Below are 25643 nucleotides of genomic sequence, written 5' to 3'. Positions count from 1 at the left end.
TACTCCCCGCCCTAGCCCCCACTGCCCCGCCCACGCCCGGCTTCCCCGCTCTATCCCGCTGCCCAGTCCACGCCTGGCATCCCCTCCCTGGCTCCGCCTCCCTTCCCATGGCCCAGTTTCCCCGCCCCAGTCCCGCCTTCCCGCCCTATCCCGCTGCCTGGCCCACTCCTGGTCTCCCCGCCCCCCGGGGCCCCGCCTTCGTGCTCTGGCCCCGCCTCTCCACTCTGGCTCCTCCACTGCTTGCGGGTGCGTCCTCCCGTTGGAGTGTTGGTCCTTTGGTCCGGAAGTGACGCGGGGGTCGGCTTGCAGGCTGGACGCCCTATTCTCAGGGCCGCACCTCGAGGCACCCCCGGGCAGCATGGCTCTCCTCTTTCTGCTCGTCCTCGTCTTCCAGGTCGGGAGTAGGGCTGAGATTAACGCCGCGGATCTGGAGCTGTCTTCGGGTATGTAGCTCTCGGCAGGGCGGCGGCCGGTGGGGGGGGGGGGGGGAGGCGGAGGGGACCGGACTAAGGAATCTGGAAGCACGCCCCGCGCGGCCGCGTCCTACTTAGCCTCAGACCTCGCACCGGGTTCCCGGTCGCCCCGGAACGTCTTCGCGACCGCCGGGAAGGCCACGCAGGTCTGCGCCGTCCGCGAACTTAAGTTCCCTTTTTCTCTCCTCTTCCGTTGTTGCCGAAATGACAAAACTCGCCTCTCGGTCCTCCAATTCTTTTAAGTCATTTTCAAATAAGTGAGTTTCCCGATCAGCATTTTGTAGACGGTGGCCAGCGCTCATGACTTAAATATCCTTAGGGTGGACCCAAAATCCTTAAGAGAGAATTGTTCTTTCTCCAACTGAGAATCATTAAGTGGCAGTGACTGGCCATCTTACATCTAAGTCTGGAAGTCGTGTAGTGCGTGAATTCAGGAGCGGATTTGTCAGGCTGTGCGTCTCTTCACTTAGCTTAGTTCCTCCGAGCATTTTTTTTTTTTTTTTCCTCCTGCTCGCTGAGATTTCTCCGGAAATAAGTGCTGGGAATACGCTTTCCAAATCTCGGGGTAATGGTGATTAGGAACTCCAGTGAAATCAGCGAATCTTTCCTGCAACGGGGTTAAATCTAAAATATCAGAAACGCCATCAGTCTTGAGTGTCTGTTCAGTGCCCACAGTTAGCATCTGCCTGGAAGGGGTCAAGGAGACCCACCCTCCTGCACCGTTGGCCAACTCTGGGTCCAAACCTCTGTATTATGACTTCCTCTGTGAGCTCCTGTTAGGTGTGCTGTATTCGTATCCAGCTGTCCTTTGGACTGCTCGGTAAGAGTCACACAAACAAGCAATTAGTCATTCCTTGGGACAGGGATTGTTCCAGACGTTGTCAATACAAAAATGGGAGTTACTCGGTTTCTATTTTCGAGGATCATGATTAGATAGCTAACAGTAAGTGCTGGGTACACACTGATAACTTCTCATCCCATCCCGTTTTCACGACAACCATATGAAGTAGGTGCTATTGGCATCTCCATTTATGGATGAGAAATCAAGGCACAAAGAGGCCTGCCCCACTTGTAGAGAGGTCACTGGTACTCAGTAGGGAGCTTGGCAGCTGGGCTCCAGAGTCCAAGTTTTTAACCACTCTGCAAACTGCCATTACCTAGGGCAGCTTCGTTGTCTACAAGGACATATATTGTGATAAGAGCCTGGACTTTCACACAAGCCACTGGAAAGCAAGATAGGGGTACCAGACTCTGACGAGGGGATTCAGGGAGGACTTCCCAGAGAAAGATCACCCCAGAGTTGAAGCTGGAGCTGGCGGTAGAGAGAGACTTGTGTGTGCAGAGGGAGAAGCGTGAAACAGCATGTTCAATTAGTGGAATACTAAGGGTTATCACTGTAGAGTAGGTGTGTGAGGATACAAGGGAAGTTAAGATAGGGAGAGAGGTAGGAACCAGTTAATGAAGTGCATTGTCACGGGTAAGAGACAGCAACATAGCATTGGCTAACCTAGGCAAAAAGAAGAATTTATTGGCTTAGAGAATCCAAGCAACAGTTAGAAAGGCGTAGATGCCATCTGGGCCTCAGAGAGCTGAACCAGTCAGTCAAAAGTGCCAAGACACTCTTCTGCTTATTATTGACTCTGGATGTGGATACCTTTTCCTACTTGGCAGGAACCATGGATGTTGACAGCTTTTGGGTTTTGACATCTTGCAGCCTCCACCGTTCTGACAGAATCCCAGGGGAAGGCTCTGATTTGCCCAGCTTGGTTGGGTCAGCCACCAGCTGGCATGGGAAGGACCATGTTACAGAGGCTGGTGGTAGGGGAGTTCCCAGAAGAGAAATAATGTTCCTGAAGGGAGTACTGGTGCTGAGCCAACAAAATAATATGCTCACTCACTATACCTTGCTCAAGTTGGTGGGCAGTCGCTGGATTGTAAGAAGACAAATGATTTTATGCAGGATCAGTGAAGCCATTTAGAAAGACCTACACAGTCATCTTACACAGTAGTTTGGGGGTAGACCCAAAAGAGGGAGGCCAATTATGCCGCTGCTTAAGTCGGGAGGAATTGATGAAAATGGCAGTTTAAATGGAGAAGAGATGACAGCTTGAAAAACATTTAAAAGTCAGAGTCAGCAGGAGTCGGTGTTTGGGTGTGGGAAGAGAGGAAGAGGGTATCTAGGGTTCCTGATGTAGGTGGAGCATTAAACTATGTGCCACACCTGTCTGAGTATGGCCCCTCCTGAGCCAGGCTATCTTGCTTTCCAGTAGCTTGTGTGAAAGTCCAGGCTCTTACCACAATATATGGCAACTGTCCTTGTAGACAAGGAAGCTGCCCTAGGCAATGGCAGTTTGCAGAGTGGTTAATTAAGAACTTGGACTCTGGAGCCCAGCTGCCAAGCTCCCTACTGAGTACCAGTGACCTCTCCACAAGTGGGGCAGGCCTCTTTGTGCCTTGATTTCTCATCCATAAATGGAGATGCCAACAGCACCTACATCATATGGTTGTCACGAAAACGGGATGGGATGAGAAGTTAACGACAGTGCCTAGCACTTGCTGTTAGCTGTATAATCATGATCCTCAAAAGCAGAAACCGAGTAACTCCCATTTTTTGTATTCCAACACCTAGAACAGTGTGGGCCCCCTTGTGATTACGCAATTTGCATATCCTTGAAGCCAGCCCTGGGAGTGTCGCCTGTCTGCTCCCATAGGAACATCTACTCCTATGGCCTTCTGTACCCCAGCGTTTTGTAAACACAAGAGCTAGTGACCCCCCCCCCCCACCCAACCCTCCTTTTTCAGTGCATTTTCAATACATTTGCCTAGATTTTTACAGTGTATTTCTCTAGTTTGTGCTGTGTTCCCTAGGCTTTTAAAGTTAGTTTAAAATGTAAAGTCTCCACAGATCAGGAGGAAAACCCATTAGGACAACCTACTTCTGGCTCTTGGCTAGCTTCCTTGGCTCACCAGTGCCTGACACTTAATACACACTCAGTGTGTAAACTCTTATAGCGTTGAGTTTCACTGGTATATTTAGTAGTTCATCTCAGATGAGGGAATCTGGCAGGAACAGGAAGGCAGGCAAGAGAATATAGCCAGTCTCTGCAAAATCTAAGTGGTTGGGAATGTATTGTGTTACAGTTATGGGCTTTGGTTAATATTTCTTAGGGAATGGATAGGGAGAATGAACCCATGTGTGCTGTCTAATAATCAGTGGTGTTTTGCTTTTCATACGGTTTTACCTATAAAAGTAGTATATATATTTTGAAGTGAATCAGTATCTCCCTTCTTAGAGTTTTCTCTTCCACTCTGGGTATTACCTAAAGAGCACACTGTACTTTCGCACAGATATGGGGCTCTTAACTTACCTTCTCCACTGATGAAGTAGAGAAAGCCTCTTTTCTGACTTGAGGATAATGTTCTGGGTGTGCTTGAATTTTTCCTGATTTTCTTTGGATCCTATTTTTACTTATTTCAGAAATTCAGAATACTTACGACAGTGCATTTTAATTATATTTATTGAACAGGCTAATAGTTTTCTTTTTCAGCTTATTCTGAAACATGATCCGTATGGACTTGGAAAGGTCCACAGTTTGGTTCTATATCTAGGAAAACCTCAAGCTATCTAATACAATGTAGCAGCACACCGTTGTTACACGAACTAGACCAATGTTTTAATGGTTCCATTTTAAGTGGACAGAGAAACAGAAGGAGAATTGAACCAGAATTAAATGAATTCCTGACAGGAAGGAATCCGTTTGCTTACAGTTTTGTTACTACGGGAGTCCCTTTATTTTGGGTTATCCCAACACATAGTAATCAGAATGGTAAATACCCATTCAGTCGTGTCCGTTCCAAAGGAATCATTTCCTTTCATACATGGTTCAGATTTCACAGTGGTCGTCATATAATTGTGGTAGTATGATAAATCAGGTAAAATTACTTGAATTAGATGCTTGTGAAGTCATCAGCAAATAATCATCTCCAATTCCAGTTTATATATGGAGGTCATTTTCTTACTTTATTCAATTATGACAAAAATGATGCTTCAGTAGCTTTTCTTAACTAAAACCAGCAAAACTTTACAGACTGTCTTGCCTTTAAGTAGCTTCTCTAAGCCTTTGTTCTTTCATTGGTAAAAATATGTGTAATTATCTCAACTCCCTTGTACAATGGTTTGTGTGGGTTAACTAAGACAATGCATAATAAAGTGGAGCACATCCGACTCTTGATCTCAGCTCAGGTTTTGATCTCAGGGTTATGGGTTCAAGCCCTGTGTTGGGCTCTGGACTGGGTGTGAAGCCTACCTTAAAAAAAAAAAAAAAAAAAAAAATATATATATATATATATATATATATATATATATATAATTAAATTTAAAAAATAAAGAAATAAACCAAACTCATCCATTTCAACTATGAGAAATTTAAAATAGGCTCAGCCACTCACTTGTTCTAGATGGAACTGAATAAATGGGAGCCTGTGTAAAATCCTGCATTTCAGGTCAGAAAGTGGCTGAGCAGATGTTTATTGGATAAGCACTAACTGGGTGGTGGTTTGAGTAAAAGATCTGGGGGGATTTGGGGTAATTATAAATTCAGCACAAGCCACCAGTTGATATGTCCATCTGTTTAAGAAGAAGAGGAAGAATAGTATTTCATTCATGTCTGTCGTATTCTGGGTTCCACAGCTTAAGAAAGAGGGAATGATAAAACCAGATCCGGAAGACACACAGGAAGACGAGCAGACTGCAGAGATATTAAGAGTATTGATCGTATTGATCCAGCTGAGGAACTATTGTGTACAGAGTAATAATTTTATTATGGACAATAATTATTTTATTATTTGAACCCTTAGCTCTGACACTTTTTTTCCGAAGGTATAAGAAAGCAACAGAAGCAGAAAACAGACTGTTTTTGTATTTGTTTCACAAAGTGATGGATGATTCAAAGCCCGAAAAGACTGAAATGTTTGAATTAAAAAAATGTATTTTCATGTACAAAACTTTTATGAACACTTGAAACATGTGCAAGAAACATGTGCAAGAATTCGTAAAACGTCTTTATTTTTAAATCTAGAGGATGCTGCTTGGGCAGCTGGGTGGCTCAGTCGGTTAGGTGTCCGACTTCGGCTCAGGTCCTGATCTCACAGCTCATGGGTTCGAGCCCCGCATCGGGCTCTGTGCTGACAGCTCACAGCCTGAAGCCTGCTTCCGATTCTGTGTCTCCCTCTCTCGCTGCCCCTCCCCCACTCATGCTTGCTCTCTCTCTCTCTCTCTCTCTCCTGGAAATAAATAAGCATTAAAAGAAAATTTAAAAAAAAATCTAGAGGATGCTGTTATTTGCTAAGAGAAAAATTTGGAAGGCATTAAGAAAATAGCCATTTTGGGGTGCCTGGGCGGCTTCATTGGTTGAGCGTCCGATTCTTGATTTCTACTCAGGTTCTGATCCTGGGGTCATGGGATTGAGCCCCGTGTCAGGCTCCATGCTCGGCATGGAGCCTGCTTAAGATTCTGTCTCTCCCTCTGCCCCTTTCCCCTGCTTGTGTGTACTCTCTCTCTCAAAAAAAGGAAAAAATTTAAAAAGAAAAAGAAAATAGCTATTTTGTCAGCTCTATACAAGCTTTCAGGAGGTAATCATAATATATTCTGGAAAAGAAATGCATAAGTCTTGATTTGGTATTTTTCACTTTTTTCCCCTGAATTTCTCATGTCATTTTTCAGTTTGCAATGAAAGAAGAACGCTTTGTAAAAACATCTTACATGCATGTAAGACCCCTGCATGTAAAAACATGCAGGTGGCCCTGCATCTTTCATTTGGGGAAAGTGTTAGAACTTTTCTCTGGCAGTTGTTCATTCACAGAAGGGTCTGGATGCTTTCATCTGGAGCATTTGTGTTTGACCTGTAGTGTCAGATGGCGTAGAATCCCCCAAAACAATTTAATTCCTGACCCCTGTATCTTTATGCTTCTCAGCGTGTCCTTCCCGTAGAGAGTGGCAGGCAGATTGTCAAACGGATGTCTTCAGACTGCAGAGCTCTGTTCTGCCTTAGATGTGCCCGTCTTTTATAGTCTTTGCTGCTGTGTTCACATTGGTGAAGAGCTCCTGTGGCTGTCGCTTTTTCAGTCACGGTGCAGATGCTGTTGGTGGTTATGGAATGGGGGGGGGGGGGGCAGGTGCAGCCTGTGCTCCGGTTAGCATCCACGCAGAAGAGACCTGGAGATGTCTGTAGTTCCCTGCTTCCCCTCTGCTGCTGTCCCCAGCAATTAGAACAGAGCCGTTCTGGCTTTTGGTCTTCGGTGACATCCCCATTGCCCTGTTTTGTGGCGCTGCTCCCTCACGTGCTGATCTCCGTCAGTTTTTCTGTCCTCCTCTTGCTCTTTTTCCATATCCTGTCTCTCCTAGTTTATCAAGAGGAAACAGTTGATTATAAACAGAACTCTCCCTCCCCCCCCCCCCCCCCAGTGTGATAAAGAACTGATTCTTCTTTCCTCTGTTTAGTTTTGTTAAATCCCCTAAGAGGCATCCTGGGAAGCAGATTTTAAAACAGCTGAAGTTTATTCTGGGTTGTTTGTAGACACAATGTATCAAATAACTGAATCCATATCCAAAAACAACCGGAGTCCCAGAAAGCTAGTTGGGCATTTAACAGAGATGGAGAAATCTGTAACATTATTTCACTTCATTAGATACTCTAGTAGGATCTTTCCCTAAACTCTATAGATAATCCTCTTGCTGTTTCTCCACACATTTTTATTGATAGAAGGTAAATTTCTTATGAATAGAAATTTGCTGTAAGTCTTCATTATTTTAATCTGAATGTATAACAGTTTAAACTTTAGGTCACAAAATTCTGAAACAACGAGAAAACTACTCATGGCTGTTTACCGTTCGAGTTTGGCAAATAATGACAAAGGCAGATGTGTAATAACCACACGGTTTCTCTTCTGGTAGCATTAAAACCACAGGTTACTTCCGAGTTTCTCCTTTACTATAATGGTAATGCCTGTCTGTTACAATCCATTGGACCCTCCTCCTTCCACTACCTGCCTGTCTTGATTGCTTTGAAAGCTGTGACTTAAGCCCTTGTTCTAGTCTAACCAGGGAAAGCTTCTGCTTAAATTATGGGAAACCTCATTTGATTCACATTAAAAACTAATCTGATATACACGTCCACTGTTCTGTGTGGTTTTATAATTATGATTCAGTAACTTCTTAAATATAAATGCACTTTACTTAATACTCTTCTATAGGTTGGCTTCTATATGCCTGTTTCTCAAATACAGGAATCTCAGTTGGAGTCTATACAATTTAAAAGTCATTCCTATTGGGCATAGTTTTTTTTTTTTTTTTTTTAAGAGATTCAAAAGGCAGTGAAGAACTCACTTTTACTGGAAACTGGAGGAAGTCAGGTCCTAGTTACCAGAGGCAGAAAGCTTAGCCACGCTGTGGGCTTTCAGGAACAGGGAGTCTGTAGAATAGGAAATGTGCCTGGTGCCCGGCACGACCTGGCGGGGAGGTCTCCGAGCAGTGCTGAAGGTGCCACGTGGTTTCTTCTTGCTTCTTAGAGGAAAATGCAGGACTAGAGAGAGTAGTCAGGAGAATGACTGTTAATAAGAACCAGAACCTGGTGGTTTGAAAATTCTCAGCCTCTGGAGAGGCAAAGGAGGCGGAAATTAAGAAATGGCTTCTGAGAGAATTTCAGATTCATTATGAGTTTTCTTAGCATCCAGTACCTATCTTAGGTTGAAAATTAGGTGTATATGTGTGGATATTATTTGATATTAATGTTGAATTGAACCTGGGGCGGGGAGTGCCTTGTATTTCCTTCTCAACCACAGATTATAAACTGTTTGAGACTAGGTCGTTTCATGAATTAAGGTGCAAGCATATAAAAACATTTCTAAAAACCTAGAAAAAGAAAGCTTCGGTACCCCCTGCGAAGTAGGGTCATGGTTGCTCTACCAAAAAGCAAAAGAGAAGAACCAGGGTTAAATCTGGCAAGGCCAGTGCTTTCTGGCTCACCTGCAAGGAAATTGCTTAGAGAACCAAAGATGATAGGTACCAACAGCTGTCAGCTGTATTTCAGGAAGAGCAAATGGAAAACTTGCAGGTGTCTGATCACAGGCTACAGAAAGCGCATACTCAGGATAAGTATGTAGTATCTGAATCTGTGAGACATCCTCCCAGCTTCGTAATCTCGACCTTTTGGCACAGATTGTCACACTGCTTAATAAGTAATATGGAAGTTAGACATTTTGGCAGTAATCAAAGCTATTCATTGCAGGAGAAGCCATGAAAAACATATTGGGGTATCAAAAAAATTGTTTTTAAATTAGTTTTTCCTCCTAAATAATAAAAAGAAAATTACGAGTACCCTACCACTACACCCAGTAGTGAGAACCAAAAATGTCTCCAGACAGTGCCAAATGTCCCTTCGGGGACAAAAAAAATCATCTCTTGTTGAAAACCACTGATATCAAGGAAGAAAATAGCCAGAAAAGGGGGGGGGGGGGAGGAAAGACCTTAGAATTTAATTGCCCATAAGTCTGTATTTTTTACCTAAATAATTCTTGATCCGTGTTCTGCTTTAAAAAGGTAATACAAGTGTGAGGGCGCCTGGGTGGCTTGGTCAGTTGGGCATCTGACTTTGGCTCAGGTCATGATCTTGCGGTTCGTGGGTTCAAGCCCGGCGTCGGGCTCTGTGCTGCCAGCTCAGGGCCTGGAGCCTGCTTTGGATTCTGTGTCTCCCTCTCTCTCTCTGCTCATCCCCTGCTCACACTCTGTCTCTCTCTCAAAAATAAATAAAGATTTTAAAAAAAGATAACACAAGTGTGAAATAATTGGAAATTAAAGCAATGCACCAGCTTGGATTTGAATATTGGAATTTTTGCTTTGGGAAAAAATCTAGGAGGTGTTTCCTTTAATAGTAAGGAAATACCTTATATATGTGAAATTAACACCTCATGTGACAGATCAGGAAATCTGAAATGACTAGCAGTATAGCGAAGAAAGAACCCACACTTCCTAATGTCCAGCCCAGGGAGTATTTTTCTTATTGGAGCCCCATCCACTTTATACAACCCTAAGTAATCATCATTATCAGCTGGAGTACCTTTAAAAAAAAAAAAAAAAAACACTTTAGCTCTCAGATTTTTTTTTTTTTAAGTAGGCTCCATGCTCAACGCAGAGCCCAGTGTAGGGCTTGAACTCATGACCCTGAGATCAAAACCTGAGCTGTTATCAGGAGTTGGACGCTTAACTGACTGGGCCGCCCAGGCTCCCCTCTCTTAGAATTTTTGAGGCTGATGATGACTTATGTTTGTAAGCCACTGCACTGACCACATTGCTATTCATTTATTGTAATTGTAATTATATTATGTTTAATGGTTTTCAGATAGGTAGGATTGAATAATCTTAAAATTGAGGTCGTATCACCAACTCTGTATCTTCATGTAAGCTCATAAAGAAGGGAAGGGTGGGAGAGAAGGAAGGAGAAAGAAAAGGAGGAAGGGAGGAGATGTGTGTGTATGTTTGTTTTCCAAGGGGTGGTAGACAACAGCCGTCTACACTGAGCAGGGGAATACATGGCTGCTTTTCATAAATAGTAACAAGATGTTAAAGTGACTTCTGCCTGTTCTCTCATGGGACTCCCATGTTAGCAAACCCTTTCTAAAATGATTTATTTATTTATTTATTTTATTATTTATTTTTTTTTTTTGACTTCAAGGAGTTCATTTTTAATTATGAAGAGTACTGTATTTCTAGAAGCTATTGAAACTGGAAGAAAACACCAATGTCCAGACCAGTGTGTAAAACTTATAATGTCCTGGCAAATTGTGCCATCTCGCTGATGAATAAGGAACACTTCTTTTCACAAATGTTGTGAGGAACAATGCTTAAAATTATACATAGTCTGAAAACCTAATTTTCACAAAGTTTTCATGAAAAGGAAAAACACCAAGTTGGTAATAGTAAAAGTCTTCTGGATTTCTTACAAATTTTAGCTTTATAAATGTCCAACTCAGAGAGCATGAGGTATTTTTCTAGGAAAAATACGACGACGGTATATGCGTTTCCTCTACAGCCTATGTGTCCCAGTCGCTTCCAGACCCCGGTCTCCTGTTATCCGCGCCATCACTTTCTTTGTCCCAGTCTTTCTTTTTTTTTTTAAAAAAAATTTTTTTTTTTTCAACGTTTATTTATTTTTTTTGGGACAGAGAGAGACAGAGCATGAACGGGGGAGGGGCAGAGAGAGAGGGAGACACAGAATCGGAGGCAGGCTCCAGGCTCTGGGCCATCAGCCCAGAGCCCGACGCGGGGCTCGAACTCACGGACCGTGAGATCGTGACCTGGCTGAAGTCTGACGCTTAACCGACTGCGCCACCCAGGCGCCCCTGTCCCAGTCTTTCATGGACGCTCCCATCATGAAATCATCTCGTAGGATTGTCCATCCAGGGCGCTCTTCTGATTTCCCTTCAGTCTGTTTGGCTTTCAAGTCCTTTCCACTCGAACTTTTCTCACTTGTACCTGCATCCATCCCTCTCAGAACGCTGATGAAATCTTTCTTGGAAACAGTCGATATCAATTTAGCACGTTTTCTAATTGAGCTTCCGGCTTCCTTAACCTTTTCGTCAACGTTCTTTTGATGCTTCTGAACAGCACTGAATAGCTGTACCACACCCCTTGTTGCAATTCTCTGAAGATTTCTGTTTCTTTGTCTTTGACAACATCTGGCTTTACTCTGCACATCATTTCCCATTCCCGCTTCTTATCGAGCTGTTTTCTTTTCTCCAGTCTCTCTTGTTTTAACTTTTCTTTTTCCCTTTCCAGCTCTCTGTTTTTGACCAGGATAGTGGGTTTGCTTTTAGGAGTTTTTTTTGTTAAGAATTTTGGCCATGGCATCCGCCCAGCCCACATTAGTTCCAACACTAGCTTCGGGTGCATTTCCATTTTCATTGCCGTTGGGTTCAACTTCATCTTCATTATCAGCTTCCGCTGCTTCATCATCAGAAGAAAAGCGATCCTTTTCTGGCCCACAGCTTCTTACGGAACCTCCACTGTCGGCAGCGTCTTTGCCCTCTTCTTCCAACTCCGAAGCCACGGCCCGGGCTACCATTTTCATCTTCTTTTTCTTCTTCAGTGAATTTTTCAGCCTTTTCCCCGCACCCACACGTGAGTCCCGAGCGGCCGCGGCCATCTTTCCTCACCGGAAGCGACCCCCTAAAATGATTTAAAAGAGCAAAAGGGAGAAGAAATATTGGGTGTGTTTTGTGAAAAGCCCTGCACACCCCAGAGAGCAAAATGTTAGTGAAACTCAAGTGGTGGATGGCTCCTTTAGGCCGTTATTAGGCTGCTATTCCTGGGCTAGAGACGAGGTGCTGAATGTGTGTAACGATACCGAGTAGAGAGTTGAGAGTCTGGATGGTATTTTAGACTGAAATTGGCCATCGCTTGGGGTAGCCAGCTCTCTAGACATTGAAGGCAATCTGTGGTATCAAATATAGGAAATGCTAGTGATTAAACGAATTCAGGATTATTATTACAACAGGTGGTGCATCTGTTCATAAAAACTCCCGAAACATGATAGGAATTTATGGCCTTTACCATAGTTGTATTTCCCGTGTATCCCAGTGTTGTTTCAGTAATTTAAAGTGAATCAGAACTCTATACATTTTCCAATAAAATTAATTTTTATACATCTCAATTAAATAATTGTATAGTCTGTTCTGGCAAATTCTACCTTTCTTCAAAATACGTATTCGGCTACCATGGCTCTTTGTGAGGTTTTCTAATGTTAATGTTAGTTTCTTACAATTGCCCATTTTACTTTTTGAATCTCTTACAGTGCCAAAACCAACGAATATTGAAATTAAAGCCTATAACTTTAATACTGTCCTATCTTGGGACTACCCGACCATGTCACAGACCCCTGTTTTTATCGTGCAGGTAAAGAACTATGGGTAAGTGTTAACTCTTTTCATCCTTTTTATTCTGCTTTGCCTAGGTCTTTGTACTTTCCATGACTGTGTTTTGCCCCATTATCTTCCTTTCCCATGTGGCAGAACTTCCTAAACTGCTTGTAGACTTCCAGAAGCTCTAAGGATGCAAATTAGTTATTTTCACAAGACTTCCTGTCTTTTAGTTCTTCTTCCTGTCAAATTCAAGTAGAGGAGTCTCAGCAACTTTCAGAATTTTTTAAGGCATGACAAATAAAGCTTAGAATTCATATTAAAAGTGAGGTCATCTTACTTGCCATAGTGAATGTGTTGTTTAGCAGAAAGGTGAGAATTTCAGAACAATTTTAGGAGTTCCTGTTAAGAGTCTTTGTAATGTGTTAGGTTCTGCAATCAAGTAATGATTATCGATGTTAATAGAATCTAGAATTGTTTAAAGACCAGATTTTTTACAATTACATATGGAATGTACTTTGTTCAGGTGTTGTATTTTGAATTGAGCCTCTTTATTGTAAAGGAGTTTATAAGACTTCTAACCAGAGTAAGGGCTTCCTCCTTTGTCTGGCTTCTCCGTCCTGTTCTTAGCTCTTTCGACCATCTACCAGCTCCATGCTGTGAGTGAAAAGCAAAGCACAGACAGAGATGATTGAAGTGTACAGATTAACAAAAGTTACCCTTATTTCTTTACTCGTCTTCATTTTAGGGAGGCAATCTGGGTTGATGCCTGCAATACCTCTCATCATTCTTGTAATATCTTTTCCACAATTGCCGATCCATCACTTTCTCTCTGGGCCAGAATTAAAGCTAGACTTGGACAAAAAGAATCAGCCTATGCAGAGTCCAAAGAATTTATTTTGTGTAAACAAGGTGAGTAGAATTTTGAAATTTGGAAATACTGACACACGTCTTCTGTATGTATTTGCTTTTATTAGCACTTGCTAAAAATTATCGCAATGCCCAGGAAACCTTTGGAAGAATTTAGGGAGTTTGTATCTTCCTCTTTCCCTGAGCTCCACAAAATAGGGCTGAGAGGTGCCCATCACTTTGCCCCGTCTAAACCATTGCATTTCTACTCCCTGTAAACACGGATCGGTGCTGCCCTGCTGGGCTCTGCACCGGCCTCCCCCGTTCCCCTCCTCCAACGCTCCTTGCTCGGTTACACTTACCGAGGCCAGGGGCACCTGTTCTCGTTCTTCCTCCGTGTGCCCAGTCCCCAAGGCCCTTGGGAATTTTATATACCAACTTAATACATTAAGAAATTTTAGGGGCGCCTGGGTGGCGCAGTCGGTTAAGCGTCCGACTTCAGCCAGGTCACGATCTCGCGGTCCGTGAGTTCGAGCCCCGCGTCGGGCTCTGGGCGATGGCTCAGAGCCTGGAGCCTGTTTCCAATTCTGTGTCTCCCTCTCTCTCTGCCCCTCCCCCGTTCATGCTCTCTCTCTGTCCCAAAAATAAATAAACGTTGAAAAAAAAAATTAAAAAAAAAAAAAAAAGAAATTTTAGATTTCTGCAGTCTCCTCAACCCCAGTGATTGTCAGCCCTTTCTCCTGCCAGCATCGCATCCCCATGGCATACCTGATCTGAGTTATGACCTTAAGCTCCAGAATCTTCAGCACCAATTCCTCTTTTCTGATTGAAATCCTACCTGGAGCTCTCCTACCCTCACTTGTGGGTAAAGAAGTGATTAATCATGTGACTCCTCCCTAGTCTTCTAGGCCCTTGTGCCTTGCCATTCAACTTCTCTCCCTTCTTCAGTTGCCACGTGTCTTTCCTTCCACTATGGCCTTGATTCTGCTCCTACGCTTCAGCTGTGCCTACCCAGTCTCTTCCATTGGCCCTTCCTCCACTTGCCCTTGAAATAATTTTATTCCCTCGAGTCCATGCCTTTGTCATCTGTGAACTGTGCCCATCTGTATATCAGATTTTTCCCACACAGCTTTATCAAGGGCACACTATGTGCTAGAAAATATGCCAGGCCTTGGAGATAAAAATAAACCTGCCTGGTACATGGTAAGTGTGCAATAAATATGTGAAGAATAGGTAAATGGCTCACCAGCAAAGTCTCAAGCATCAGGGACACATAATAAATATTTGTGAAGTGAATAAATATCTGGTTTTGATTTTCACTATAAAAATTGAATCTGTTTAGCAAACTTTTATAAGAGCCTCATGCCAGACATCTATAGGTGTTGGAGGTACAAAGAGTTTCAGTGAGTGTTCAAAGGTAACTAAAGTGCCTTTTCTGAAACATTTTTTAGAGAACAGGTTTCCTTTTTAATCTACCAGAACCAAAGGAAAAGGAAAAATAACTTAACAGAGCTTCTATTATGGTAAGGTTTTTTTTTGTTTTGTTTTTTTTTTGTTTTTTATACCAGAACTCAGGACCAGAGTTCATGACCCAACTGTTTCCTTTAGGACTAGAATTTAAACTGCTAAAGAGAAGTTTAGGTTAGATAAGAATACTTCCTGCTTGAGATTAATTAAACATTTATTAAGAACATTCATTTTTTTAAATTATTTTTTAAAAGTGCTTATTTATTTTAGAGAGAGAGAACAAGCAGGGGAGGGGCAGAGAGAGAGGGAGACACAATTCGAAGCAGGCTCCAGGCTCTGAGCTGTCAGCACAGAGCCTGACGTGGGGCTTGAACCCACAGACTGTGAGATACCATGATCTGAGCCAAGATCGGATGCTTAACCGACTGAGCCACCCAGGCGCCCCTTTATTAAGAACATATAGAATATCATCTAGATCTTTGTGGAATGGTTTAAACATGATCCTGCTTTAGAACAACAACAGAAAGAGTAGGTTGATTGATTTTGGCAGTTTTATGTAATGTACTATAAAGTTCCAGGGGAATACTAATTCTGCATTTTTTTTTTTTGTCCCTGCCCCCCCACCCCCAACCACAGGGAAAATTGGACCACCTGAACTGGGCATCAGAAACATGGAAAAACACATCATTATTGACGTATTTCACCCTTTAGCTATTATAAGTGGAAGGGAGCCAGTAGCCATATATGGTGAAGAAAATTGTTACTCATTCAAGTACGAGGTGCATCTGAGAATAAATGGAAATGAGGTATGTGTTTCTATTTCATCTTTTCCAAAATGGCGGGTTTTCTGTTGCTCACGCGAAGTTGTTTCCGCATGTAGTGTAACAATAGTAGAATGCTTATGAACATTCAGACAAGACTTACGGATCATAGACCTTACCATAGGTTTTGTTAAGAAACACGACCTAGGGGCACCTGCGTGGCTCAGTCGGTTGAGCATCTGACTTCAGCTCAGGTCATGATCTCACAGTTTGTGAGTTCAAGCCCCACATCAGGCTCTGTGCTGACAGCTCGGAGCCTGGAACCTGCTTTGGATTCTGTGTTTCCTTCTCCCTCTGCCCATCCCCCTCTTGTGCTCTGTCTCTCTCTCTCAAAAATAAATAAATAAATGTTAAAAAAAAAAAAAAAAAAAGAAAAGAAAAGAAACACGACCTAAACGAGTGCTGGTGGAGGGAACTGGCTTGGAGTTCATCACTAGCAAAGACATCACTTGGTGTCTTTGCCTCATTTAACAGCATGGTCCTGTTTGAGGATCTTAAACCTGTTTATTTCTTCCCTGGCAAAGTGAGGATCATTTTAATCTTTCCTTCCGCATTGGTAGTGATGTAACGTAACATGAAGCTGTGATCGGAAATCATTGTTTTGGAAAGAAAAAGTAGCAGTATTGCGGTGGGGATGTACTTGCATTCTGGCACCGGTGTGCAGCCCATGCCTGGACTGGAATTGTGCTAGTCCATCCATTCTCCACGGCACTGCCGCTGCTTTATTTAATAGTGTTTGTCAAGCACATGCTCTGCGTGTTCTAGACAAACCTCCGGTGATACGCGAAGCAGAGAAACAAAACAGGGAGGGGGGAGATAGGCAGCAGCGTTGGGGGCGCTTGTGGTCTTCGGTAGGGTGGTTGGAGCAGGGAAGGTGTTACTGCGGCCAGTGCTGGGGAAGGTTAGGAGGTGAGCTCCTCGGGCACGTCTGGGGAGAATGTTTCAGGCAGAGAATCTGGCAAAAGCACACTGGGCACGTGAAGAGCAGCGGGACTCAGCAGAGCCCGGGAGCGGATGAGGTCAGAGGTCACTGGGGGGGGCCACATCCGGTGGGGCACTGGAAGGATTTTACCTTTATTCTGACTGAGGTGTTGTGCCTCTGGGAAGATTTAAGCGGGAGGAGTGACATCAGACTTAGATTTTTAAAACTTGACTCTAGATGCTTAGCAGAGTTGTCCTCTTGACGTGCACATCTAACCATAGTACTTCACCGCCTGAAACCCTTTAGCAAATCCCCACCGGCTACACAGTTAAGGCCTGAATTCCCTCTCGTGGCGTGGCCTGCGAGACCCTCGTGATTAGGCCTCTTGCGTCCTTTCCAGCTTTCTGTCTCCCCGTCCCTTCTCACCCGAATTGTATTTGTGCTTTGGCGAACTGCTGTTGTGTTCTTAGTTCCCTGCGGGTGCCGTGCTCTTTACGGAATGCCCTTCTCCGCCCACTCACCTTTGACAAATTTCTGCTCATTTTCCAGTGTTCAGCTGGCATTTCATCTCCCCTTTGAAGTCTTTTCTGACATGGAAGACTGTTTGCTCCTCTGTGGTTTGGATATTCCCAGTTCCATTAACGGTCCCCCTTGCTCTACTCATCACTCACATTTCTTTCTGCTCTGGCGGAAGTTGTTGGAGGTCAGGTACTGCTGTCCTACCTTCGTGTCTTCAGGCCCTACCTGGCACAGGTGATGGGCACACTTTGGCGGAATGAATGGTAAACTGCCAGAGACTGCCTCGGTCCCTTCTGTGTACCACGGCCAAGAGCTGCTACAGTCTTTGCGAAATACCTTTCTTATTCTTCCTACAGATGGGTTTATAGCTCTCCCCACCTGTTTCTAGCACTACTGGAATGGGACTAATGAACGTTTGCTGGTTTAACGACGACCAGTGGACATTCTTGCTATTTGAGTTTTAAAATGTATGATCCCTAAAAAGAACATTTTACTGGAGATATTTCATAGTGCTGTGTTGAAACAACAAAATTGACTTACTATTTGATATCCACAACACTATTTTCTGACATGGTTCAACTTTCATCCCATATATTCTCTTCAGGGGTTTGATCAGGTAAATGTAGGTGATTTTGTTTGTTTTTGCAGAATAAAAGAAGCCACACATTTTCACTGTCGTTTGTTCCCATGCAGACCTCATATAAAACGGATGTAGAGGAAGATAATTGCAATGAGACTCAGTGCTATTTAACTGTCCCAGTGTCCTCGTTGGATTCTGAGTACTGTGCTTGGACAAAAGGATTCTCAGAAACATGGCTTGTTACAACTGAACAGTCCAAAGAACTTTGTGTTACCACTTTGGATGGCAAACACATGGAAGGCAAGTTTCTGCTGGTTTTGTCCTAAATACAGGAGTGATGAGCGAGCTAGGTGTTGAAAAGAGGCAGTTTCAATAAATCTCTGTTCGTTTAAAAATCTGCAATGGTTCCATTCCTCAGAGAAGTTCAAAAGTACAAATAAGCTCATTTCTTAGGCATTAAAAGATATAAAACGGCCGATTAAAGAAAGCCACGTGATGACCTTTTGACCTAGGAAAGAAAGAAATACAACACCTAAAACTGCGTGCACTTCAGGATTACACGTAGCGACAGAAGTCAGCTTAACTATTTCCACATGGCAAGGTGTTATGTACCCATTACAGTGTTCTTTGTGGGGGTGGCAAGTTTAAAAACTGAATAGCAAAAATATTCATTGGCTTATGTGATGTGAACTGGATAAATACTAGAAATTAATATCCAAAAATAAATATTGACAAGTTTATTTAAAAATAAGTTTATTTCATCATACTTTCTTTGTGTGAGGGGGTACATATAATAGAACTTTAGGACTAACATTCTCAAGGGGCACCTACCTTAGCTGAAATTAGGGCCGTTCTTTGCAGTTATGAAATTTAAATGTTCATTACGGGTAATTTATAAAATCTAAAAAGCGAGAAGAAAACAAAATTATCGATAGTTCTATCATCCAAATATTCAGTTACAGTTTGGTGTTTTTTTTTCCTCATCCTGTTCTCTTTTTCTACATAGCTGTGATCATATTGTATAGTGTATATAATTTTGTGTACTGCTTTAAGTATTTATTATAAGTATTTTTCCATTTTATTTCACATACTTTATTAATTCTATTTTCTAATATCTTCAGACTGTTTCATCATGTAGAACATGTATTCTATTTAATGTTCCCCAATTTTGGACTTTTAGATTACTTACAGATTTTTTCTATGATAGATCATGCTTTGATAACTGTCTTTGTGTATATATGTTTTTTTCCAATTGTCAGCCTGTTTTTAGAACATATCTCCTGGGAACAAAAATTTTCTGTTACAAGTACCTTTTTGTTTTGTTTTTTTTTTTTTATTTTTTTTTTTTCAAGGTTTATTTATTTTTGGGACAGAGAGAGACAGAGCATGAACGGGGGAGGGGCAGAGAGAGAGGGAGACACAGAATCGGAAACAGGCTCCAGGCTCCGAGCCATCAGCCCAGAGCCTGACGCGGGGCTCGAACTCACAGACCGCGAGATCGTGACCTGGCTGAAGTCGGACGCTTCACCGACTGTGCCACCCAGGCGCCCCTACAAGTACCTTTTTGAAGAATGGGAATCTAGGCTGAAGGACTAGACCAAAGGCCTAAAATTTAATATTGATAACTTTTATTTATTTTTTTTTAATTTTTTTTTTTTTTAACATTTATTTATTTTTGAGACAGAGAGAGACAGAGCATGAACGGGGGAGGGGCAGAGAGAGAGGGAAACACAGAATCGGAAGCAGGCTCCAGGCTCTGAGCCATCAGCCCAGAGCCCGACGCGGGGCTCAAACTCACGGACCGCGAGATCATGACCTGAGCCGAAGTCAGATGGTCAACCAACTGAGCCACCCAGGCGCCCCTAATATTGATAACTTTTAGATCATTAGGACAAGGGTTTCAAATAGGTGACTTAAAGCAATGCAGTGCATTTTACATTCTCTTGGATTGTGTTGTTTTGAAAAATAAAGTTCTTACACACAAAATTCGAAGTAATGCAGATGCCTTAGATTTAGTTTTTAAAAATGTGATTTATAAACTGGCTGGCACGGTGGCCACATGGTGGCACCACTGTGGCTCAGTTTCCCTGCCTGCCTGGACCGTGCTTCTAAACACAGCGCTGATGTTAGTTATGTCATTATCTGATCTTTACTGCTGTAATAACTTCGTTTTTTCCACATTCTATAAAATGTGTTATACAAGCATTCCCTTAGTAGCAATTTCCAGAGTCGCTGTTCCAAAAAGGTAACTTTGAAATCGAAATCAAAGGTAATAAGATGCCGGTAGAGAGGTCAAACACCACCGTGATCTGTAGAGGACTGTTCATTTGAAAGAGAGGACTATGCAGCTAGAACGCGGAAGATTGTCCTTTGAAAATAAAAAGCAGCATTAGAGCAGAATACACAGCAGTGATTATAAATGTGCTCTGAAACAAATCTTTCCCATTGTATGTTATTGTCTCTGGTTTGTGTTGAAGGGCACCTAGTTCCTGCGCAACAGCTCCTGTCTGTGTGTGTTATGTGTGGGTCTGTGTGTCTTTACAAGTACTTGCCATCTAGAAGTGAATATAAAATATAACAACATTCTGAGGAGTGGGATTCAGTTATTTTAAAAGGTATAGATATTGCCAGAATTTTTTAAGGGATCGATTTTTAAACTTTCTTTTGCCTTGTTAATGGAGAGAAAACTGTAACTCTGGAAACACCCTATATTCAGGGCATGAAGAAAACTGTTATGAGGGGCACCTGGGTGGCTCAGTCGGTTAAGCATCCGACTTCGGCTCAGGTCATGATCTCTCAGTTTGTGGGTTCAAGCCCCACGTAGGGCTCTGTGCTGACAGCTCAGAGCCTGGAGCCTGTTTCAAGAGCCTGGAGTCCGTTTCAAATTCTGTGTCTCCCTGTCTCTCTGCCCCTCCCCCTACTCCCTCTCTGTGTCTGTCTGTCCGTCTCTCTCCAAAAAAAGTACACGTGAAAAGAGATTAAAAAATAAAAAAGCAAGAAAACTGTTACGAAAAATCTGTTCTAGCCACTTTGCATCATGAAGGTATGGTTGCAGAAAGTGGAGAATTGCAGAGCTGGAAAGAATCACCTTGGTCTCTAGGACAGGCTCCTGAGTCTTTGATCACCTCATCTGACTTCTATGGCAAGTGCTCTTTGCAGTCCGGACCATATTAATCACCTGACGGGCAAAGCACTAAGGCTTTATAACTATTTCACAGATACAGCAGCATTCCATCTCAATTCTAATTTGTGATTTTTCCCTTTTTTTTTTAGATTCTGTTTGGGTTCCAGTTGTTGCCGTTCTCTTGCTTTTTGTAGTTCTCATCGTGGTATTTATATGTTGTTACACTAAGAAGATTAATCCCTTTAAGAGAAGAACCATCATGTTACCAAAGTCCCTGGTAAAATATTTAAATATTTTTCTTTAATTGTATACACTAACACGTTAACTTGGACCTTTTTGATAGTTGTTTAATTTTTTAAGTAGAATGATGTTCAGCAGCGTATCACCTATCGTCAATCACTCAATCTACCACCCATCCAAAACCCCATAATTTTTACTACACATCGTGTGCTTTCGTATATGCACAAAACAAGAACACGATTGGATAAGTCTGTTAAGGAGCTTCAAGAGTAGTGGGAGAAAAAGATAAGTATTCAGTGAGTGAACAGTGTTCAAACACAGAGCTTTCCATACAGGCCAGCAAGGACTTCATCCACCTTTGGAGGGTGCTGGTTAGTTGTGGCCTTTCTAGAGGCGGTGAGGCTTGAGCAATCTTGATGGAAAGACAGGAGTTTATGCTGGTACTGAGGGACAGTATGTGCCAAAGCCCAGCATCAAGAAAGCGTGGCGTTTGAAAATCTCAGAATACAGAAACACTATTGTTATGGTTGGACTGTAGAAGAAAAGGCGGTCACACATGAGACTGGAAGTTTCACATTTTAATGTCTAGTATTTAAAAGCCTTTGTGTGGACGCCTGGATGCCCTGGGTGCAGTTGGTTGAACATCCCGACTTTGGTTCAGGTCATGATTTCACGGTTCGTGGGTCTGAGCCCTGTGTCGGGCTCCGTGCGGACAGTGTGGAGCCTGCGTGGGATTCTCTGTCTCCCTCTCTCTCTCTGCCCCTCCTCTCCTCGTGGAAAATAAACAAACATTCAAAAATAAACATGATTTATTTCTCTCAAAAATAAATAAACATTCCAAAAATAAATAAAATCCTTTATGCAATGAAAAGCACATTTACAGGTAACGGGATCGTAGCTACTTGGATGAAATATAACAGGAACAATATCCATGATATGCAAAGGAGACTTTTCAATTTGTATTGAAAACACCTTTCTCTCAACAGGAGAGAATTCACGTGTGAATTCTAGTATTTGTCCATACTAAGTAAGTAAGTAGTTAAGTAGAATGCAACATTGCAGTCCACAACTTTACACCCACTAGAGAAGGAAAAATAAACCTGAATATTCAGTAGTTCCACTAGTAGTAAACTGGTGGAAAGTGGGAAAAGTAATCCAGCGCTGGTGGGAAGGTAAACATATAACGGGTAGAGGGTGTAGGAGTGTCATAAACGTGCCACAGCCTTTGACTTAGTAATTCTACCTTTAAGAAATTATTATTATTTTTTTAATGTTTATTTATTATTTTGAGAGAGAGAGAGTACCCACACAAGCAGGGGAGGGGCAGAGAGAGAGAGACTGAGGGAGAGAATCCCAAGCAGGCTCCTTGCTGTCAGTGCAGAGCCCAACGTGGGGCTCATTCCCATGAACCATGAGATCATGACTTGAGCCAAAATCAAGAGTCGGACACTGAACTGACTGAGCCACCCGGGCGCCCCAAGAATTTATTCTTATAAAGCCGCTTCATAAATAAAAAGATGTGTAAAAATATTCACTTCAGCGCGTTCCATAAATCATAAAAATAGGAAACACCTCAATATCTACGATTAGAGAAATTACGTTAATCAATCAGGATAGAGAAATCAGGAGGCAGTGAAGATTATAATTAAAATTGCAATTACGAGGGCGAATGGTGAGAATATTCTATAAGTAGGTATTCTCCGGCTATAGATGTAATGTGCATACATGTGAAGTCACATAGAAAAAGCAACATGGACTAGTTGGATGGCGGATGACTTTTTAAAAATTCTAAAAACTTCTTTTTAATCTTAATATAGTATATTTTTTTTTTAACGTTTTTATTTATTTTTGAGACAGAGAGAGACAGAGCATGAACGGGGGAGGGTCAAAGAGAGAGGGAGACACAGAATCGGAAGCAGGCTCCAGGCTCTGAGCCATCAGCCCAGAGCCTGACGCGGGGCTCGAACTCACGGACCGCGAGATCGTGACCTGGCTGAAGTCGGACGCTTAACCGACTGCGCCACCCAGGCGCCCCTTAATATAGTATATTTTATTAAAAAGCAAGAAAAGGCAACCACCAGATGCCATTATATTATTACCATAAATATACCATTTGGTGGTATATTTCATTGACCATTCTTAGAGCATTTCTTTTTAAGGATGTGCACTTAAGTTTAATAATTCATTATGTTTCATCATTTATTTTTCTTCCCTTAGCTCTCTGTGGTGAAAAATGCCTCTTCGGAGACAAAATCTGAATCAAAATGTGTATCACCCATCACCTACCAACCGATTGTCTCAGAAAATGAGAAGATGGTCTGGGAAGAGCAGTTGTCTCCAGCGACAATTTCCGATTTGCCCGCTGAAGACAGTCTGGAAAAAATGGGACACCACGAAGAACTACAAGTGGTGACCCCTGAAGGGACTATTTCTGACATGGCTCCTGATAGCCCTCAGACCCCGGTAATGAGAGAGAATTCTGTCCGTTCAGATAGTAACCAGTCTGAAACCTGTGTTGTGGCTTTAAACTCCTATCACTCCAGAAGTGGTTCCGAGAGTGGCACTGTGGAATCGCAGAGCTTCTCGGACTCAGAATTTCCCCCAAGTAGTAAACCTGAAATAAAGACCGAGGAACAGGAGTCCGTAATGCTGAGAAACACGACCACCTCCTTTGGTTATGACAAGCCGCACGTATTAGTGGATCTGCTGGTAGATGAAGGCGGTAAGGAATCCTTGATCGGTTACAGACTTACAGCAGATTCCAAAGAGTTTTCCTGAGATCAGGGAAGATGCGCCATCTCGGAAGGATCTACCTTTTTCCCTAGACGGCTTTTCTGCCTCGATTTCATGAAGAGATCATGATTTTAGAAGCCGTTTCTTTGTCGACATTAACCAAATACAGTAGTATCTTGGTTTACATAAAGGGCAAAGAGCCTCTGTGGCACTGTCAGATTTGGCCCGAAAACTGCAGAAGCTGTAAAGAAACAAACCGTTGTCACATTAGGAACTTTTCCATCCAGTGTGCATTATCAGTGAACACGCTAAGAATCCTGCTTCCTACAACTGTGCGTGAGACGCCTCAGGTCCTTTCTAATCACTTCCAGTTGTAAACTAGTTTTGTTTTGTTCTGTTTTCCTTTTCTGTGCCTTAGCATGTTATTTGTTTTTGCAAGTCTATGTCCATAGTATTTTTAAATGCTCACTTTGAGAAGAAATCGTGAAAGTTTTCCAAACGTGAATTCAAAATCTAATTCAAGTCAATAGACTTCATAAAGAATGTGTAAATACACACATGTATATATTTTGTATGGAACGTTGTATTTAGATATTTGTAAATAAAGTATATTTAAAATTCATTTTTGTACTCATTTATTCAAGCACTCAGGCAGTTAACCTGATATTTTTTTTATCCATTTGCTTGTTTCCACGTAGTAAGACTATAGAATTGTTTCGTAATTATTCATATCTAATCTTCAAAGCAGTCCTAAAATAATCTAATCTTTAAGAATGGTCCTTTTATGTCTGTATTTCTTTTTTTTTTTTTTAATTTTTTTTTTTTTAGTGTTTATTTTTGAGAGACAAAGTGCAAGTGGAGGAGGGGCAGAGAGAGGGAGACACAGAATCTGAAGCAGGGCTCCAGGCCCTGAGCTGTCAGCACAGAGCCCGACATGGGGCTCGAACTCACCAACTGCGAGATCATGACCTTGAGCTGAAGTCGGACGCTTAACCAAGTGAACCACCCAGACGCCCCCTACGTCTGTATTTCCATATTTAGCATCCAATGTACAGAACACGGTCCCAAGCTCTTTGGGGAAGAAACAAAAAGGCAGATTTTTTTGTAGAGTATTAAGATTGAGGGGTCTCTAGCATAACGATGGTGGTCAAAGCCATTGGGGTGGGTGGGAGCCCTGAGAAGCATGTAGTATGAAGAGAGAGTCCCAGCAAGAGGTAAACCAAGAGTTGATTTCTATATTACACAAGGAGTTCCTGGGAATTACTAAGAGGGTAGTAATTTTAAGATTCAAATGAATTAATTGCCCCCCCCCAAAATTTTTAAATACACCTCTCTGAGTAAATTAACAAACCATGTAGAAATATTTCTCTTCACTTAAAAGTACAGATGAAGGGGTGCTTGGGTGGCTTAGTCAGTTAAGCGTCTGACTCTTGATTTCAGCTCAGGCCATCATCCCAGGGTTGTGGGATCGAGCCCCACGTCGGGCTCTGTTGAGCATGGAATTTGCTTGGGATTCTCTCCCTCTCTGTCCTTCCCCCTGCTCGTGCTCTCTCAAACGAAGTATAAATGAAGTCTATACTCTCACTGTTCAGAGGCAGGGTGAGATTATTTCAGAAAGCTCTAGGGGAAGATCCTTCTTTGCCTCTTCCTAGCTCTCATGATTACTGGCAAACCTCAGCTTGCCTTAAATCTTAGCTGTATCATTCCAGCCTCTGCCTCTTGTCACATGACGTTTGGAGCCGAGGAGCAAACAACAACTGACATTTACGGAGTCCTTACTGCGTGCCAGGCACGATGCTGAGTGTTTCACATGTGCTATCTCATTACTAAGATCCCATATTACCCATGTTTCATGAGTGAAGAAACAGGCTCAGAGAGGAAGAAGAACCTGTGTCTTGTCACGTAGCTACCCCATGCAAAGCCATCTTTTCAAAATAAGGGGAATGAGCACGGGGTTACCAGACCAGAAGCTCCAGGAAGGAGAGGGAACCCTACCTGCTGGCGA

The 25643-nt window shown here is 42.6% G+C and overlaps 2 protein-coding genes across 2 annotated transcripts; one reads left to right on the top strand and one right to left on the bottom strand.

The window, feature by feature from the left end:
* The first annotated feature begins 21 nt into the window (after nucleotides 1-21).
* On the top strand, nucleotides 22-24260 carry IFNGR1 (interferon gamma receptor 1). Its single transcript, XM_045499776.1, has 7 exons — nucleotides 22-443; nucleotides 12320-12434; nucleotides 13132-13295; nucleotides 15336-15505; nucleotides 17655-17841; nucleotides 20815-20942; nucleotides 23123-24260. The coding sequence occupies exons 1-7, from the start codon at nucleotides 359-361 to the stop codon at nucleotides 23681-23683; spliced, it is 1410 nt and encodes a 469-aa protein (XP_045355732.1). The 5' UTR covers nucleotides 22-358; the 3' UTR covers nucleotides 23684-24260.
* LOC123609068 (RRP15-like protein) lies at nucleotides 10271-11685 on the bottom strand. The gene is given in 4 exon segments (XM_045499777.1): nucleotides 10271-10632; nucleotides 10884-11184; nucleotides 11187-11352; nucleotides 11354-11685. Coding segments are annotated over 4 exon segments (858 nt in total). The 5' UTR covers nucleotides 11672-11685; the 3' UTR covers nucleotides 10271-10559.
* Nucleotides 24261-25643: the final 1383 nt, after the last annotated feature.

The sequence above is a fragment of the Leopardus geoffroyi genome, chromosome B2, assembly GCF_018350155.1.
Source record: "Leopardus geoffroyi isolate Oge1 chromosome B2, O.geoffroyi_Oge1_pat1.0, whole genome shotgun sequence".
NCBI classification, from domain to species: Eukaryota; Metazoa; Chordata; class Mammalia; order Carnivora; family Felidae; genus Leopardus; species Leopardus geoffroyi.
This window is presented reverse-complemented; position numbering and strand designations above follow the sequence as displayed.